The sequence below is a fragment of the Crotalus tigris genome, unplaced genomic scaffold, assembly GCF_016545835.1.
Source record: "Crotalus tigris isolate CLP2741 ecotype Arizona unplaced genomic scaffold, ASM1654583v1 scf7180000023637.1517150, whole genome shotgun sequence".
Classification (NCBI taxonomy): Eukaryota; Metazoa; Chordata; class Lepidosauria; order Squamata; family Viperidae; genus Crotalus; species Crotalus tigris.
The window spans coordinates 221292-240950 of record NW_024100094.1 but is presented as its reverse complement, the minus strand read 5'-3'; the positions used below and the strand labels follow the sequence as shown (position 1 = coordinate 240950).

Genomic DNA, 19659 nt, shown 5'->3' with positions numbered 1-19659 from the left:
ACTGGAAAAATATGATATAGCAGAAGAGGTGGAAAGTCATCAGAATGATTGGTTTATTTGTTTGGCTGAATAGAAATTAATTAGTGAGCAATTTGGAAAGCTACTTGATGAAGCCTCCAAAAAGTACCTTCAAAACATGTCCTGCTCAAGTGGTAAATTAGTTGTGTTCTCTGGATCATTTAACAGTCTTAATTGCCTCCTATTCTCCATGGATATTAGCCTTGTGAGGTTATCCAGACAACAACCATAACCAGGAGTACTAGCTCTCTCTTTATAGTGGGGTTACATTCTTGCAAGCCTGAAAATACCCCTCCCATTCTTCACTTTCACTCTTCCCAAAAACTAAGGAAGATCCTGTTTGAGATACTTTCTCCAGCATGATGAATGTAGCATCCACCGGTGGGTAATCTCAGCCTTCCTGCTCAGTTGAGACTAAGACAGAACTTTAACCACGCCTCTCCTGGGCGGTGCCTTTCCCAGTTTTTGTCTTAGTCTCAGCTCAGTAAGACACAAATTTTGTAGCTCCTCAGTTAGGATAATTAAAATAGTTGCATTTAGGACAGTTAGAGAAGCCGGATTCTTTAATTTAGTCTTTGCTTTCTAGTTAAATTCAGCTGTTGTTAGTTTAAGCTTAGAAGAATTTTTTTCAGAGCAGCTTAGGGTCGTCATTTTCTAGGGGCCTTGCAGGCCTCCGTGGACTGGTCAAAGCCACGCCAGGGAGCTGAGGAATTCAGCTTCCATCAGCTGTTTTGCGTGAAAATGGAGATTCTCTTGAGCATTAAAGCGCGGCTGGATTGTCAGGGTCTCGAAGTGCTATTTGGCTAGATGACCTTACTACCTCGTTCCTACCTCGTGGCCACGAGGTTGATGCAACGATTGGATCGCAGCGTGGGCTGCGCAGCACAACCGCGAGTTTATGCCTTATAAATAAGGGGGGAAAGAGAGGTCTAAATTGATCTAAGTTCCCTCGTGGCTTCCTTAACAGAACTATTTATTCTTGGGATTTTCCCTGGGGCATCGCCATTTTCAGTGGCAAGGAGACTCACGGCCGCCATTTTGGTGGCAGTACTGGGTGTGGCCGCCATTTTGAAGGACCTTTGGATTTAAGTCTGCTATCAGGCCATTTCTTTCAACTATAGCCTGCTGTGTTAGGCTCTTGTGGGGGGTTTATACTACATGCCTTGCATATTCTTATCCTGTAAGGATCTAAAGGAAGGAGGTGTGATCCTCATTGAAAGATCATTATTTGATCACCCATACACAATCTGATTTTCTGCATTAATTTGAGGGAGAATTTGAACTACCTGTTCCTATTAGCTCGCGGTGCTGTGCCAGCAGGGCCTAAACGGGCAGTTCTAGTGGACTGTCTGGCTGTTTACCATTGCGATTGTTTAGGGCGTGGGAAGCATCCCTCCCTGACAACAAGATCTGCATGCCTTTTCCCCCCATTCCTGGACATCTCCTATCTGGAATATCCAGTGCGCAATGGCAGATAGTGAAACTCCTCAGACATTGCAGGGTTCTGATGTTCCCCCTGCACAATCGAAACGCAGATCTTCTGAATTGGACGCGGGGGGGAAGAAAAAGGCCAAAACTAAGCATTTAACCCCCAAAGAAACCTCCAAAGCTGCTGAGAGAGAGGCCTCGAGGAGACATCAGGCACTGGAGAGAGAATTCTCCAGAGTTCAAAGGCTCAGGTCCAGTGAAGCTGAAGTGGTTCCCCCTGTTTCGCTGGATAGCTCACCATCCGAGCCCCCATTAGTGCTGTCTTATCAAGCCCCCAGAGCTTGGTCTCCTCAAGGGGGAACTGAACAGGTTGATTCCCCTCTTCCTATTCTCCCACCTCCTCTTCCTACTCCCTCTGTTTCTTCTGCTTCCATCACTCCACAAGCTCCTGAAGTCACGTATAATCCCACTGCAGCTGGTATTAGTTCTGCAGAACAAAACCTATGGTCACAGCAGTTCCAGGCATTCATGCACCAGGCATTTGACCAATTTATGGCCTCTTTCATGGGTCAGAGGTCTTCACAGATTCCACCCCCTCCACCCTTGGCCACAGGTCAAACTGGACATGTCCAGTTAGCAGGCTCTGGTATTTCTGAGACTTCATCTCAGTTAGATGAAGGGGAGTTTATGGACTTGGAGACAACAGACATCCCTATGTCAGAGGATGAGGAGGTGGCTCCAGATCCGACTCTGACATCGAGTCTATTTGATCCCTCCCTGTTCAGGTCGTTACTCATGAAGGCCTGCATCATGTTGTCTGGGTGCCTTTGGTATGTCCAACCGGCAAATGCTACATTCATCATGCTGGAGAAGGGGCGTTGTCTTACCTGAACGCCTTTTCTCAGCATGATGATGTAGCATCCACACCCACCCTTAAGCGGGCAGTCTAGGCAGAGGTGTTTCAGGAGGATCTGTTGCGTCAGACTTCGTCATGGATACTTTGCCTTGTCAAAAACTGGGAAAGGCACTGTGGTTAAAGTTCTGTCTTAGTCTCAACTGAGCAGGAAGGCTGAGATTACCCACCGGTGGATGCTATATCATCATGCTGAGAAAAGGCGTTCAGGTAAGACAACGCCCCTTCACCACTCTTCCTCCTTCCAACTCAAATTTTGTTTTATCAGCCCCTTGTCTAGGCCTGTGGTGGCGAACCTGTGGCACGCCTCCGCCACCGTGTGCAAAAAAAAAAGTTCAATCAATCAATCAATTTCAACTTCTCGGGGGGGGGGGAAGATCTCACAAAGTTGGAATTGATTGAACTGAGTCTGCTGTTACCACCACAGCCACGCCCACCCAATGGGCCACACCCACCCAATGGGCCACGCTCACCTGGCACCCGATGATACATAAGTGGGTTTTGGGTTGCAGTTTGGGCACTCGGTCTCTAAAAGGTTCACTATCGCTGGTCTAGGCTGTGTCTCTTCCTCCTATCTCCCGAAGTCATTCCCACATACCGTTACAAATGGAAATCCATGTGATTAAAAATACTATAAGGATACTTGTTTACCACTCTTTCTATGCAAAGGGAAGATTCTAACCCGTGGTTTTTCAAGTTGTGTCCTACGATGTTTTATTTCAGTGTTTGAATGAGAAAGTACTTAATAGGTGTCCTTTGCCTGGGTGAAGCAATGTAAAAGCAAATGGTCTGGAGAAGTCATGGCTTGGCTTGTACAATTGATTAATTTCCCTGGTTTTTAGTCCTTGGTCAAACATTTTCACGGATGGAAGAGTTTGGTTACTAATTGATATATAGGAATCCTGTCTTTGGATTCAGAAATGGCACTTGGGTGACGGTGAAGCATGGATCTTCTATAGCCATTAACCTTGAAGTAAGCTTTTATTTGCAGTCATAGGGCAGAGACCACATTCTGTTTCTTCCTCCAACAGGTCAAAAAGAGTGGCAAAAAGCACCTATTGCATCTGGCAACAACCACCTTACCCTCCAAGAAACCACCTTATTTGCAGATGTTTCTAGAGCCTCAGCCTTCTCCAGGACAGGGGCTTCTATACCAGAAACCTTCAGACCTGGAATTAGAGTTTCTGGGAGAGAACCAAGTCAATATGCAGAGTCAACAGTCAGAGCTTCCTGTTACTTTGGATCAACCAGTATCAAAGCCCCGCAAGCGACGTTATCAGCAGCATCTTCCACCCATTCCTTCTCCAGGAAATATAGAAGATGTGACATTGCAGGAGAGCAATCCAAAGGAAGCTATAGCGTGAGTAGTTCCCTTGACCCATTACCAACAGATTGTTGTACTCTCTTAGCTTCCTCATGGAAGCCCTCAAATCATGGACAGTTATAGTTAATCTGAAAGGTTACCAATTGATTATGTTTTTTTTCTTAAATTTACACACACAAAACTCCTAAATTCAGATATAAATTTTGATAGAGTGATTCCATTCTAGCTAAGCCATTAACCAGCCAAATGCTAAACTCAAGTTTCTGAAATGCATTATCAAACTTCCCTGGAATAAGTATCTCTTGGGTTTTAAATGTACGGTCTCCTTCTCTCTTTTACCCAAAGACAACTCTGTTGCAGATTAAAACAGACTAAAATTGAATTTAGATAATTACAAAATTGTGTCAATAAAGCCAATAATTTGATCAGAACTGACATTCCTGTATCAGAGCTTAAAAAAATATTCTTACCAGGTTTATATGAAGTAAAGGTAGTCTCTGAGTTACCACAGTTGGGATTGGAATTTCCATCATTAAGCAGTGAAGTCATAAAGCGCAGTGTCACATGGCCATATCACTTGGTAACAGCAGTCCTGAAGTCTCACCTGCCATTGTAACCTCAGGACTATACAGTTCATTAACTGAGGCTCTCATGTGACCATGATATGGGAAAAGGGGGGAGTCCCAGGCAAACAGGCAATGGATGAATGGATGCTTCAGGCAGGCACAATGGAGTATGGCAGGCAGGTGCCAGCAGCAGATGCTGCGTATGAATGGCTAGGCAGTTGCTATTGGCAAGCAGTATGGAGTGTAAATGGATGCACAGGTGCCACAGGCGAGTGCTATGGAGTGTAGCAGTTGTTGAGGGTCAGTGCTAGGGGTAGGGGCCTTGATTATGCAGGCGGGTGAAAAAGTAGTATGAATGATTTACAATGTCCTTCTGGCTTCCCCATTGACTTTGCTTGTGGGAAGCTGGCAGGAAAGGAAGCAAATGGCAGCCATGTGATTATGGGAGGCTGCAACCATTGTAATTGTGAGCTTCTTGCTAAGTGCTTGAATTGCAGCCATTTGACTATGGGCATGCTGAGATGGCTGCAACTTTGCAGACAGGTTATGAGTCCCCCTTGTTCAGTGCCCCTGTAACAGTCACTAAACAAGAAATAAAAGCCCGAGGACTACTTGTAGCAGGGGTGTCAAACTGCCGGCCCGTGGGCCGGACCCATTGCGTGGAAGCCACGCCTACCTCATTGCCGGCAATGGCACAACCGGTTAAGTGACGTCGCGAGTTTGACATGCCTGACCTATAGGCAAGAAGGCATATACTCTCTAGTAATTCAAACAGCTCAAATAGTTTCTGCATACATTTCATATTTTTTCTGATCAAATTATTCATAATTAATTCCCTGCGTATGACAGATAAAATGATATAATGTCTTCTTTCCCAAATAATGTAAATTTTTTGTCACTAAAAAAAAAATCAATGTATACATTCTTGAATTAGATTAATGTTGGTAAAAGCATACTGCCCGAACTTTGAAACTTCTGTACATTGTTTCCCATCATTTTTAAATGATTTCTGTTTTTTTTTTTTTGTAGGGCTGCTATTTAGGAAATAAATTACAAATTAATAACTTTGAATATATTAATGGTCTTTCCTAACAGTGGCAGTAACACCAGACATTAAATAATGCAATATAGAAGAGTTTATTAAGATTATGTAGAGTCACTACTTTCTTGGAAGCTCTTTCTGTACGTATTTAATCTATGTGACAAAATACTACCTTGTTTGTCTATTTTTCTCACCTTTATTATTTTTATAAATAACTCAAGCAACAAACATACATAATACTCCTTCTGCTTCCTCTTTTCCCCATAATCACAACCCTGTGAGGTAAATTGAATTGAGAGACTGGCCCAAGGTAACACAACTGGATTTCATGCCTAAAGTGAATTCAGTCTCCTAGTTTCTAACCTGGTACTTTAACTACGAACCCAAACTGGCGCTTAAAGTCTTTTATCCTGCCTTTATTACTTTATAAGTAACTCAAGGCAGTGAACATACATAATACTTCTTCCTCCTCCTGTTTTCCTGGCAACAACAACCCTGTTAAGTGAGTTGGGCTAAGAGGGAATGACTGGCCTGAAGTCACCAGCTGGCTTTCATGCCTAAGGCACGACTAGAACTCATGGTCTCCTGATTTCTAGGCCAGAACTTTAACCACTGTGTACAATTACATCCTTACGACTTAGTGAGATCTCTTTCAAATCAAATGCTACTTTCTTTGTTACAGTTCATTATAATTATTAAATTAATTAATCCAAATGATGAAAGCAAAGCCTGAAAAGGAAAGAAAAAAGATGGAAGAGAAAATAAGTAATTGCAGTGCAAAGAGCTTAGTGAAATTAAATTAAAACCTTTTTCTTCCCTCCCTGTCAATAAACATTCCCATTTCAAGCATCTCTAGAGGTAACAGTAACCTTTATATATGCAGATCAGGAGTGAAATCTTTCAAAATTATACAACAGTTCTTTTAGCTGCGTAATTGTGGGTCTGATAACGAGTTCCATATGCTACCTGTATACTCATATGCAGGTAGTCCTTGCCATATGAGTGGTCACTTAGTGACTGTTTGAAGTTCCTACGGAGCTATCTGGGGAATGCTTACAACGCAGATTTGAAGTTGTGAGGATTGCCCATCCTCCCACCCCATCACTTACCTGCATTTCAAACACTCAGCAACCAGGCCATATTTACTTTTGGTTTTTGACAAAACCGTGCCATAGGGAACCATAGGTTTGCTTAGTGACCATGGATTTGCTTAACACCTACAGCGATTCATTTAAAAAGGCTGTAAAATCAGGTCGATCAGAGGGATGACCCGTTTTACAACCATCACAAGTTCTGGCCATGACGGGCAGACTCCATTGCATTGTAATTCAAGGATTACTTGTATAACCAAGGAAAACATGAACAATGTTAAAAAGAACATCTATAGCATCTTATTGACAACGCCATGAATTTCTGAATGCAATGGAAGCATATGGTAAAGTCAGACTTTGGGACTGTATTTTCAAGCTTCCACCTAAAAGCTGGAAGCCCTTAGTTACCCCAGTGAGATGTCTATTAAATACAAAGCAGGCATACACATACAAATAAATAAAACAAAATACAAATACAAAGCATTTAATAATCTCAATTTAAAATCAAAGTAAGTATCATTGTTTTCAAAGCAATGTTCTATTCATTTTAAGGGAATAAGACATTTGTATGTATAATCTTGAATATCCTGCAGGTAATAATTTTATCTTCATCTTTCATTCTGATAACAATAGTTACTTTATACTTACCTGAGCAGACAGTGTGTTTGCCATCTTAAACAGCCTCTCAACAATTGTCTGCTTATCCAGTGCTGAAGATGAGCACAGAATTATGTAATTCTGGACCCTAATACTTGGGTGTACTTAAGTGAATCTCTGAATATAACTATTTTCTCTCCCTTTGTAAAGAGTTTACAAGCACCTGTGCCTATGCCTTGACTCTCATTAAAAGCTTCAGAACTTTGTAGGCTGCTTGTCTTTTTCCTTATCAATCTCTTTTCAATGAGCCTCCTTGTAGGAAGGATACAGGACATTGAATCTTTGATACACTTTTTTAAAAAATAAAGCACAAACATACTTTGTATGTTGTTTCAGAAATGTACGTTATTTTTCTTTTCTCTTTTTCTTATTAGCAATATCATTCTCAAGTATTGGTTTTAAGAGAGGGCAGGAGATTGCAATCGCTGTGTTTGATCTTGGATGTTTGTTTTGGTAGATCTTGAAGAAACATAGCACCTTTGAGACGAATACAGAATATCAGAAGTGCATGCTAGACTAAATTCTATCATACATTAGAACAGAATGAAAGCAGAAAGGATATAGTCTAGGCAAGGAATGTTGTGACTAAGAAGATCAGTGTTCGAGTTGGATAATCTCCAATAAATAGTCAGTTCTTGAGATATGTATGTTTTAAAAACAGACAACCTGATTTTCATTAGGATAGGACACTCATAGACCTTTGAAGTTTGGAAGCTTTTTTCCGCTAAAAATTGGGTAACCATACTTTGAATCCTATGTCAGCAGCCTGTCACGTTCTTTTGTTATTAGAATTCTTTATTGGCCAAGTGTGGTTGGACACACAAGGAATTTGTCTCCGGTGCATAAGCTCTCAGTGTATATACAAGCAATAGTAATAAATCATGATCATAATCAACATAAAAATACATTCATCATGAATCATAAAATATAACACATTCATAACAAATCATAAGATGCAATACTTAGTGAGTCATAGGATACTAGCTAAGCAAACAACATCATACTAGGATTACTAATAAAACTATAAATTGTAAGATGCAAGCAACAAAGCTATAGTCATAAGAATATAAGGATAGGTAATAGAAAAGATGAGAATAATAGTAATACAGCTTTACTAAGTAGTTTGACAGTGTTGTAAGAATTAGTTGTTTAGCAGAGTGACGTTATGTATGTGAATGTGCATCTTTTGAACAAATTCAGAACATAAATCTCAGTGTTCAAGGCTTAGCTTGTAGTATTTTTTGATAGCATGACATGTTCATAACATGGTGTCACACTTACTGCAGATAAGCTAAGCCATATTCCCCTGACCTGGAGATCTTCGGTGAGTTGTGCTGTTTAGCCAGTAACAGCCAGAGAATGATGACAAAGCAAATCAAACATTGGATAAAAATGTTGCCAAGTTAATCACTGGCACCATATGATTGCTGTGTTATTACTGATTAATACAGCTGAACATGGTTACGCAATGGAAATCTTTGGAGAGCAGTTTTGAAAATCTCTTGGAATGATAAAGCAGGTTGCAATAAGCACTGAATATCAAAGAATTATGATGTGGGTGAAAAGGAATGATTCAGTCCATCTCTTCTTCCAGGCGCTGTGCCAGCTGTCAGGGACAGTTCCCAGAAGTGATGCTACCATCTCAGAGACGTTGTCGGTGGCTCTGCCCAGACTGCAGAGGTTGGTACTTCAAGTGATGAGAAACAAGGATTTGTTTCATTGATGCTGTGCTAGAATGGTAGATTACTTACTTATGTTCCACTAAAGCAATTAAAGGATTAACTGGCCATTTCTTCATTTGGAAGTGTGAAGGGGGGGAGGGGAAGCTACTGTAGAAGCAGTTGGAGAGTTGAGAAGGTGGGGAGGAACATTACAATGGTAACAGGCAGAGGAAGGTATGATGAGAATCTGGAGATGGGCCATACTTGGGGATACCAGATCCAATATTTGAAAGTGTTCTCACTATCTGGCCTTTGGTTTCTACTCTAGATGCCTGGTCGTTGGATCCTCAATAACTCTTTGCTCTGGCTACTGCTGTTGAACCCCCAGATCAGTATGTGACAAGGCTGTCCTCATTCATGATTTGACCAAGGCTAAGAGTGTCGACCTGGCATGCCTGAATTGTGTGGGTGGGCTCAGAGAGATGTGTGGTTTTGGGTTTTGTATTAACCAGGAGAGGATGGATTCAGGGCTGTTGTCATCTCTGAGTTTTTGAAAGCTCTCAGAGGCTATTCTCTGCAGATAATTGAATATGAGGTGCTCTGGTTGATGTTGGGATCTAGGGAATAGGGAATAGCTGTTGTACTGCCCTCTCTGCTGCTGAGCTGCTTTTATTTTGGAGCTATGGGATTCTATCACTGAGCTGATGTTGAAGTCTCTGAGGTTATTGGTTCAATTTGCCCTCTGGCAATGTTGTGTCCAGAGCATCTCAGGAGTTGATGGCAACCATAAACTTGTCCCAGGTCTCCACTGATCTGACACACACTGGTGACTAAATGATCTGGTTTTTGTCTTAGGGCAATTGTGACATGATCTGGTAGTGAATGATTGTAACATCAGTCTGTTGTCATGCAGAGCTCACCCTGATTGCTTTCAGGTTTGCTTTTGTCACCCTTCCTGGCAAGGGGATGTGAACTATTTGCTTAACCTGCATCCGGCCACTGATGGATCCAATGGATTTCCAGAAAGGAAATTTTTTTCTATGAGGATCTGATGGGTGGTTGACCAAAGCCCTAGTCACTCCTTGGAGAAGGCAGGTGGCTGAGTGTTTGGACTTCATTGCTCCCAGTGTGATGTCTCCCTCTCCTGCTTTGCAAGTTTCCCTCCAGAGCACCTCTTTTTTTCGTATGTGACTGAATGAGTGTCATACTGCTAATTAATATCTCAAAGGAAAGGGGTGATACATATAGTTCTCAAAAACTGCAATTGCAATTGGAATTTCTGCTGTAAATTGGTGCGGTTGTAAATCAGGTCAGACCTAATTTTATGATAATTTTTATGGAAGTCGTTAAGCGAGTCACACAGTTGTTAAGCTTCTCAAAGAGCATTTTTGCTCTCTTTTTTTTTTACAGAAAATAAGCATAAAAGGTTGCAAATTATGATCAAGTGGCCACAGGATGCTGCAAATGGTCATAAATGCGAGCCAGTTGCCAAGTGCCCAAATAATTGCAATCATGTGAACATGGGGGAGGTGTGACAGTTGTAAGTGCAAGTACAGATCGAAAGTCACTTTTTTCCCAAGGCTGTTGTAACTTACAACCATTGTTAAACCAATGGTCGTAAGTCAAGGGCTATGCTGTGACAAAGGTGAAAATGCCACCCTTGACAATGAATGATATAACTGTTGTAGACAAAGACTGCAAAACCATCTCTTGAAAGCTTTTGTAAGGATGGACGCTTTGCTTTTATGTTATCAACAGTGATGTGGTTTCAGGTGTGCTGTGCCACAGATGACTGGATATGAGATCAAGTTTCTGAATTTGGGTATTAGGGATCAGTTGGGGTTGCTATTACTAAATTAGCTTTCTTGCTGCATAGGAGCTCTGCTGTTCAGCTCTGAGTTAGTGATGGAATTTCCTTCAACCTGTTTTTTTCTGGAAGTGGAATTGAAGATGCTGCCAGGCACGATGACACCCATGGACCTTACTCAAATCACTGATGGCCTGATGCACAGAGGAGGTTATGTTGGATCTGGTTTTGGTCTCGGGAGAATAGTGACATGATTTGGATATGAGAATAATTGACATCAGGTTTTTTTTGTCGTGATCAGATGACCCTTTGATTGCTTTAGAGTTTTCCAAAGGCGCTTCCTGCCACAGGGACCCTGTTGGGTTCCAGAGGGAACTTGGGGTACACCTGGAGGCTCTGGGATATCATTCAACCCAGGCTTCTGGTCATTGCTCGGAATGACCTTAGAATCGATTGTACCTTGGAGGCCTCTCCCAACTTGCAGTTCCTTGGAGAATCCCTTGGTTTCCTCTTTCCCTTTTGCTAGAGAAAAAGAGAGTGAATGTAACCAAAGATGCTCTGAGGTGGACTTGAAGTACGCAAGTCCAGGGGAATCCCCTGCCACCCTCCCCAGGGTTTGAGCCTCTTGGTCTTAAGGAAGAGAACACGGTTTTCAAGGCTATCAATTTATCCTGCTTGTCAAGTCATCTAAGTAATTAAATGCCAATAGGAAAGATAAATTCTCTTCCTTCCTTTCTTCAATAAAACATTACTGACTTTATATTTGAAGGCAAGGTATGAATCTGCAAGGCCTTTTTTTGACCATAAGTGTGTCAGAGCATCCATCTCCCTTGCTTTCTTTATTTGAACATCTCTAGGTCTGTTTCAGAGACAACAATTTGGTAAATCAGAAAGACTGCTGGAGACCTTGCTTTGTTTTCTTCTAGTCCAGTGGTTCTCAACCTTTTTAATGCCGCAACCCCCAACCGGTCGTAAGTCGAGGACTACTCAACCGGTCGTAAGTCGAGGACTACTCAACTGGTGCAGCACAGTTTGCAGAATGGGACTTTTGGTGGGCTCAGCAGAGCAGAGACAGCCTGGACAATTCCTATTGGCTTTTGAAAGCCAATAGAATTAGACTCTATTCAAGAGAGTCTATTCTATTGGCTTTCAAAAGCCAATAGAATAAAAGGGAGTAGCACAGCTGAGAAAAAGGGGAAAAAATGGTGGACTGCATTGTTTGGCGACCCCCGTGAAATGGTCGTTCGACCCCAAATGGGGTCCCGACCCACAGGTTGAAAACCGCTGTTCTAGTCCAAATATTTACTCATCTTCTGCTCGGCCTGAGAAGCAGGGCAGTCTGTCAGATGTCTGATTATTGTGCCTAATAACCTTTTGATTGATCGTCTTCTTTTCTACACTGCTGAATTTGTTAGTAGACACTAAGACAATGTTTTTGTGTGCCAGCTTTACTTACTTACTTGTTTTGCCTCTTTTCAGCTCAGAGAAGAGCTTTTAACAGGGAGCAAAGATATTATAAGGTAAGATCTAAGACAGAAGTCCCCAAGCCCTGGGCTGCCCATTACCTGGCCTCGATCCCTTCGGAGCCGGTCCGCAGAAGTGGTGGGCAAGCATGTGTGCATGCATCCCCACTTGCGTGAGCAGCAGGCAAGCTTCGGCAAGCATGCTCCATTTGCGCAAGCAACGTGCAGGCGTGCCCACCGCTCATGCAAATGGAGCTACACACCTGCATGTGCTCGCCCACCACTCACACGGAACCATCCCCTCTTCCCCACCCCAGGTGGTTCGCAAAGCTGGAAAGCTTGGGGAACTCTGATCTAAGACACAGATACACTTTCTGTTTTGTTTAGAAAGTATATTGAAGTATATGAGTAGAAAAGGTACTGTGCTTAGATATACGTCTGTACTTAAATAGAAATGCTACTATAACACTGTAAGATACAAGTATGCATGTAATTATTAGGCTGCCTTTTTATGATTGCACCTCTGTTTGCTATCAGCTTTGCAACTGATGGAAGAATGGTTTTGCTCCAGATAGACAGAAGGATAGAGCTGGAAAATGGAAGAGCTGAAAAGCTACCATTTCATCTCAAATTTGAAATTGATTGTTTGTAATTGAAGCACAACTTGGCTGTATACTGGAATGTATTAGAAGAGGCTCCCCCAGTGAGAGACTCTTAGATGTTTTTGCCCCTTCATTTTCTATAATCTGTAGCCAGCTTGTCCAGCCCAACTAGAAGGTTGTTCTATTTTGGATTTAGAGTACAGGTAGTCCTTGGCTTACAACTACAGTTGAGCCCAGAATTTACATTGCTAAATGAAACATTTGTTAAGTGAGTTTTGCCCCATTTTATGACCTTTCTTGCCATAATTGTTAAGTGAAACATTGCAGTTTATTTAGTAACATGGTTGTTAAGTGAGTCTGGCTTCCCCGTTGATTTTGCTTGTCAGAAGGTCGCAAAAGGGGTTGGTTGAAAAATTACTACTGTATGTATGGAAAAAAAGAATAAAAAAACTTATATAGAAGAAGGTCACAAAAGTGGAACACATGACTCCAGAACACTGTAAGCGTCATAAATAGGAACCAGTTGCCAAACATCTGAATTTTGATCACGTGACCGTGGGGATGCTGCAAAGGCCGTAACTGTGAAAAACGGTCATATGTCACATTTTCCGGTGCCATTGTAACTTTGAACAGTCACTAGGCAAACTGTTGTAAGTCGAGGACTACCTGTATTAGAGTATTGCAGAGGTACAGAAGCATGTACTTTATTGATAACAGTAGGGCTGAAGATTGGATTTTAAGATGAAAAGATTAAAATTTTGTTTGCCTCTTGGAGGAAGAAAACTCCTGGGACCATGACAGAATATAATATAGAGCTATAATACAAAATAGTCTGGCAGGTGGTGCATTATAGTTGCCCCCATCTCCAGCCAAAATGTCCTAAGTACTGTGTTATTGCAGAGAACCTTGGCCCAAGATGATAGAGGACCATGGGTTAATGACCACAACTGTGGTTGAAAAGAAGAAAGTATGGACAATTGATGTGGCAATACCAGAGTACAGTACAATAGAAGACAAAACATTGGAGAAGATCACAAAGTATCAAGATCTGAAAATCAAAACTGAAAGATCATGGCATAAACCAGTTGTAGTAGTCCCAGTGGTTATCACCATACTGGGTGCCATACCAAAAGACTTTGGACAGCACCCAGAAAATCTATGTATTGACCAAATTTTCATCTGTCAGTTATAAAAGGCTATAACAGCTTGGATCTGCTCATATGTTATGTTGATACATTACAACATCCTAAGTTCCTGGGAATAACTTAATGCCGATAAAGGCCAATATCAATTAAGGAGCTGGCAACTGCCTTAGCATTTTTGTGTATATAACAATAATAATTTATTAAATTCACATGCCACCTATCTCGTAGTGACAGCGAGTAGTTTACAATAGTAAGAAACACCTGATGTCTTTAGAGATGGAGGTTGATAAGTGGCAGTTAAAGGTTTGCTGTGTAATGCTTTTGATGTGGTCAGTCAGATAGGTGAGCTGTGCTGCTTTTGAGGTGATGGGGCCACTGAGGTGATTGCTTTCCCTGGAACCTTGTTTATCCCTACCCCTCTGCCCTTGCAGCAAATTGGCTGTGGTGTGTGCCAGGCCTGCCAGATGTCTCAGGACTGCGGCATCTGCAGTGTATGTGTTCTGCGAGCCCAAAGCCCCAGGTTCCACACTGGCATCAAATGCTTGCTACGCCGATGCTTGAAGATTGTCAAAAAGGTACCATAGGCTGCTTCCTGCTTTTCCTTCCCTTCCCTTTTTCCATGGTTTGTGCTTTTCTTTTTTTTCTGCTGCTTCTTCCCAGCTGCACGTAGGCTTACCGACGGTCTTAAGCTTTAACAGTTACCTCTCCTCCATTCTCAATTCTGGTTTGCAGGGCCTTGAGTGTGGCATGTGTCAGGCTTGCAAGATAACTGAGGACTGTGGGACCTGTGCAATCTGTTTGCGGAAGCAGAGACCTGGCATGAAACGTCAGTGGAAATGTCTCAAGCGCCGTTGTCTCAAACGCAAGGTGTGTGCTTGATCCAACTAGTTTTGAACTTCTTTAAAAGGAATGGTTGAAGTAGCAATAGCACTTAGACTACCATAGTGCTTTACAGCATATTGCCCTCAACAATCTGGCTCCTCATTTTACCGACCTCAGAAGGATGGAAGGCTGAGTTAAGCTTGAGCCGGTCAGGATCGAACTCCTGGCGGTGAGCTGAATTAACCTGCAGTACTGCATTCTAACCACTGCACCACCTTGGCTTCTAGAACGGATATAAAAGAAAGAGAAAGCAGTACCAGCCTATTTCATTTAGGGAGCAGTCCTTTGCAAACTGAAGTTTTTTTAAAAAATCAACATTATTCTAGAGGAAATTTTCAAAGTGTGTACTTCTAATGAACCATAGAGGCTTGGCTTAAAGCAAGAAAGCCAAATCTGAAGGACACATTTAATGTTTAGTTCTTCTTAAGCAAGATTCCTAGTTCTGGCCTGGCACAAACAAAGAGGTAGAGTCTACTTCTCTCCAAGTCCTATGATTATTCAGATCTGGACAAAGCATGCCTTTATAGTTTACTTGGTTACACAAGCAGGAAATACAGCTGTTTGCACAAAAGTAGACAAAAGTAGATAAAAAGCAGAAGCTACTACAATGTCATTGCTCGCCAAGTACATTTAGAAAGAACCGTACTTAGCAAGTCTACCGCACCCTATCTGATTTCTTGTCATGCCTCCCCTGAGCTAAGGACAAGTACATGTTATTACAACTCATTTTATTCAGCCATTTCAATGCAAGAAATCTTGATCATCTTAATCCCCCCATTCGATACTTTGAGCAATGCGGAAAATAGGAAGTGCAGTCGCCCTGTAGAATTTCTTAGGACAAGCCTGCATGTATACTGGTTTAAAGATGTATATAATAACAAAGAGAGAGAGAGGGAGAGAGAGAGAATCCAGAAGACTATGAAGAGTAAAGCTAAGAATATTTCCTTAACCAGGCAGCCAATTGTGAGCCAAGAAAATATCCCCAAGAACATCGTGAGAGGTCAGCATCCATGAATCTATTTGTAATCTTTTCCATGAAGTGAATAATATGATTAATATCAACTTGATAATTTGAAATATAGTGACAACAATAAGCATGTATAAGTGCACAACTCCCTCTCCTTTTGCTGCTAACACGTCTAGAGCAGGGGTGTCAAACTGCCAGCCCATGGGCTGGACATGTCATCTGGAAGCTGCACCCACCCCATTGCTGGCAATGGCAAAACCGTCCCGATATGTTGCGTGACGTTGCGAGTTTGACATGTTTGGTCTAGAGCATGCTGGTTCTGGAGAACAACCTCCCTAATCTCACCTTCTTCTTTATTTAGTTGGGACATACTCTTTATAGTCAAATTAAACATACTGTACTTTCTGCCCAGTTTCCCAGTTTTACAATAGATCCATAATTAAATCCTACCTCGGCCGACTACGGTTCTAGTATCATGTGTTTTGTAATTGACTGAGTTTTCCTGAACTGAATCCTGCACCAAGGCACACTTATTGCTTATCCAGTAGTTTTACTCTTTCTGGTTTATTACTCAAAGGGAAGGGATAACTGTGCCCACTGTGCAAAGTCCAGACCAGAAAGGTGGCAAATATTTATAAGCAAACTTACCACATAAGAACCACCAATTGGGGTGTGAGCTGCCCAGCAAGTTGTGGTCCTCGGCATGTATATTTTCATATGCAACTACTTCCATAGTGCTAATGAAATTGCATAAAACAGAAGGGTGGGGATCAGTGTTCTTCCCAAAGGCCTTATGCCATTTTATTCAGTCAGTCTAATAACTGGTAATATTGACCACCCAGACACTGTACAATCACACTGCTCATAAGCTTCCAACTTTGCCTTTGAGCTAGGATTGGAATGTTTCAAGCAGACAGTGGCATGATCTTGGATTCGTGCTCCAAGTTTAATAATAGTCTGTTTCTTTGGGTCAAATACAGGTAGTCTTCAACTTACCACCATTCATTTAGTGACCGTTTTGAAATTACCACAGTACTGAAAAAAATGACTTAAATGACCTTTTTTCAGTTAGGATCGTTGCAGCATCCCTATGGTCACGTGATTTACATTCGGCTGCTTGACAACTGACTCACATTTATGACGGTTGGAGTGCCCCGGGGTCATGTGATCACTTTTTGCAACCTTGTGACAAGCGAAGTCAAGGGGGAAGCTAGATTCACTTAACAACCGGGTTACTAATTTAACAACTGCAGTGATTCACTTATCAAATGTCAAGTTGTAAAAATGGGGCAAAACTCACTTAACAAATTTCTCACTTGGCCACGTACGTTTTGGGCTGAATTGTGGTCGTAAATTGAGGACTACCTGTACAATGGGAATGTGGGTGCAAATCCAGCACCCAGTAACATTTAAGATTTTTACCCAGCTTCTGGATATGCATATTGGCACTCCACAATCCCAATGATGGTATCGGGTATTGTGTTTACCCCTTTGAGGATGATCATGTTCATCTAGGTAAGAGGTAGGCAGCCTTGGCTCTTTTATGACTTGTGGACTTCAACTCCCAGAATTCCTGAGTCAGCATGGAAGTAAATGGCAGTGAAGAGCAAACAAATCTGTAGCAAGAGAAGAAAAAGAACCGGAAGCACAAAAAGTCCCAGGGCTGATATGGAAACAATATAGAGGATTCCGCTCATGTCACAGAGTGTCCTGAAGTGAAACAACAACCACGGTGGTGTTTGGACACAATACAGAGGGGCGTATATGTTTAAATATGAGCTTCAGCCCAAGGTCAACCTCAGTACCAAGGTCACAATCCAAAGTTCATCATCAGCAGGGAGAGAAGATGCCTTTAGATAGGTGTGATGAATCCAGGTCTGGATTCCAGTAACCTTGACCACAGTATGGATGGTGAGAAGAGCAGTATAAGGTCCCTTCCACTTTTCAGTCAAAGGATCGCCAGAATGCCAGAATTTGACAAGAACCTAATCTCTGGGGCAGAATGAATGCACCAAGTGACCTAGATCAGGAGGACGAACAGTATTAAACAGCTTCAGAAATGGAAGAAACATTGTTAATCAGAAAATGAACATATTCTCGAAGGACATGGTCCCTGAAGGTAGGAAGGGAGGTAGATATAGAACTGATATGATAAACAGATGGCCTGCCATACATAATTTTAAAAGGGGACAGACCCACTGACTGTTTGGGCCTAGTCCGCATCTGCAAGAGAGCGAGAGGTGGAGTCCAAACCCATCTAGAAAAGGCATCAACCAAAACTATCAAATACCAGAAACCTTGTTTGTGGGGCAGTTCAGTAAAATCAATTTTCCAAAAACTGTCCGGAGCATAACCATATCTAAGCTTACCCAGCTGGTGCTTCTGTGTTTTTCCTGGATTGTTCGTTTGACAAACAGCGCATTGCCTGACCACTGAGCTTTACAAAAATCCCAGGATAAATATAATCTTTTAACAAAAATTCAGCCATGGCCTGGGAACCCCAATATATTACTTGCATGTAATTTTTTAAAGAGGACCAATAGCTCGTGAACTGCGATGAGTTTCATACCATCCTTCTCCCACCAATTCCCTTGTAAAGCAGCACCCATTTTATGAGCACTGTGCCTATTTTGAGTAGTATATGAAGGGTGTGGCACAGGTAATTGGAAAGGAATGAGTACCAAGGGGAAAGGGGGACCCGAAGCAGCAGACCTTGCAATGTGATCAGCAAGAGCATTACCTCTGCCATGTTTACTATCTTTACCATGGGCCCTTACAAGCATCTTGCTTGGAAGCAGATTGGCATCCAAAAGGCATAGCATATCAGATTCATATTTAACTGGGCTCCCCTGCACAATTAACAAACCACACTCCTTCCATAAAGTATCATGAGCATGTTGGAGAAATTTCCTGACGGTTAGAAGGAGAAATTTCTTGACAGAACAATTAATCGGTATCACAACTTGCCTTCAGGAGTTGTGGATGCTCCAACACTGGAGGTTTTTAAGAAGAGATTGGACAACCATTTGTCTGAAATGCTATAGGGTCTCCTGCTTGAGCCTGGGGTTAGACTAGAAGATCTCCAAGGTTCTGTTATTTTGTTATTCTGTTATGTACTACACCAGTGGTGGCGAACCTATGGCATGGGTGCCAGAGGCGGCATTCAGAGCCCTCTCTGTGGGCACACGCGCCATCGGCCAAGTCCTAGGCCTTCAGCTGGATTTTATAAAACCTTTTCGCTTTAGGCCTCCACTGCCGTGTGCAAAAAAAAAAAAAAAGGTTCAATCAATCAGTCAATTTCAACTTCTCGCGGGAAAAAAAAGATCTTGCAAAGTTGGAATTGATTGATTGAACTTTTTAGTCCCACCCAGTCTGCCGTTACCACCGCAGCCATGCCCACCCAATGGGACCAAACACTCCCAATGGGCCTCACCCACCTGGCACCCAATGATGCATGAGTGGGTTTTGGGTTGCAGTTTGGGCGCTCGGTCTCTGAAAGGTTCGCCATCACTGTACCCCACCATAAGCAAATTTGCTATTAGTATAAATATTGACAGCCACACAATTTGATAACTCCACGGCTCTAGTCAAGGCAATAAATGCAGCCTTTTGGGCTGAAGTCCCAATAGGGAGAGCTGCTGTTTCCCCTACCTGTTCCTCTTTAATTGAACATGAGGATTGTTGAGAAGAGCAATTTAATACTTCACCAATCAACTTGCTGCTAGCCAATGTCCCCCCCCCATTTAATTTAACAATTTCCGTACAGAGTAAGGAGTTTCAACCGTTATGGGGGGGTCCAAATGTCAGTTGTTCAGCCCCAGACAATGGAACCAGCTATCCGGAGGCACCCTGGGCAGCCTTGGCAAGAGGGTCAAGTTGCTTGGAAGAATATATTACAGGGTATTCCCAGCTTCAAAAGGTCTGGGACAACAGTCCCGCAGCCATTCCTTTGTTTTCAGACACATACAATGTAAACAGCTTAGTAACCTTGGGAATGCCCGATACAGGAGCCTGCACAAGGACTTTCTTGACTCACAGGTCAATCTGGCACTCCCGCATCCATTCAAAGGGTTCCCAATCAGAGTCTTTAGTA

General features: G+C 42.3%; 1 protein-coding gene across 16 annotated transcripts in view; it reads left to right on the top strand.

Moving 5' to 3' along the window:
• MBD1 (methyl-CpG binding domain protein 1) overlaps positions 1–19659 on the top strand; it is a 74570-nt gene that overhangs the window by 21157 nt on the left and 33754 nt on the right. For 12 of the 16 annotated variants that reach the window (XM_039320421.1, XM_039320422.1, XM_039320417.1 and 9 more), the window contains 5 exons: positions 3391–3719; positions 8634–8719; positions 11987–12027; positions 14149–14292; positions 14450–14584. In XM_039320421.1, the coding sequence (XP_039176355.1) occupies positions 3391–3719; positions 8634–8719; positions 11987–12027; positions 14149–14292; positions 14450–14584 (735 nt within the window). The remainder of the gene's footprint in view (positions 1–3390; positions 3720–8633; positions 8720–11986; positions 12028–14148; positions 14293–14449; positions 14585–19659) is intronic. The other 4 variants (XM_039320433.1, XM_039320430.1, XM_039320428.1 and 1 more) reach the window with 2 other exon arrangements.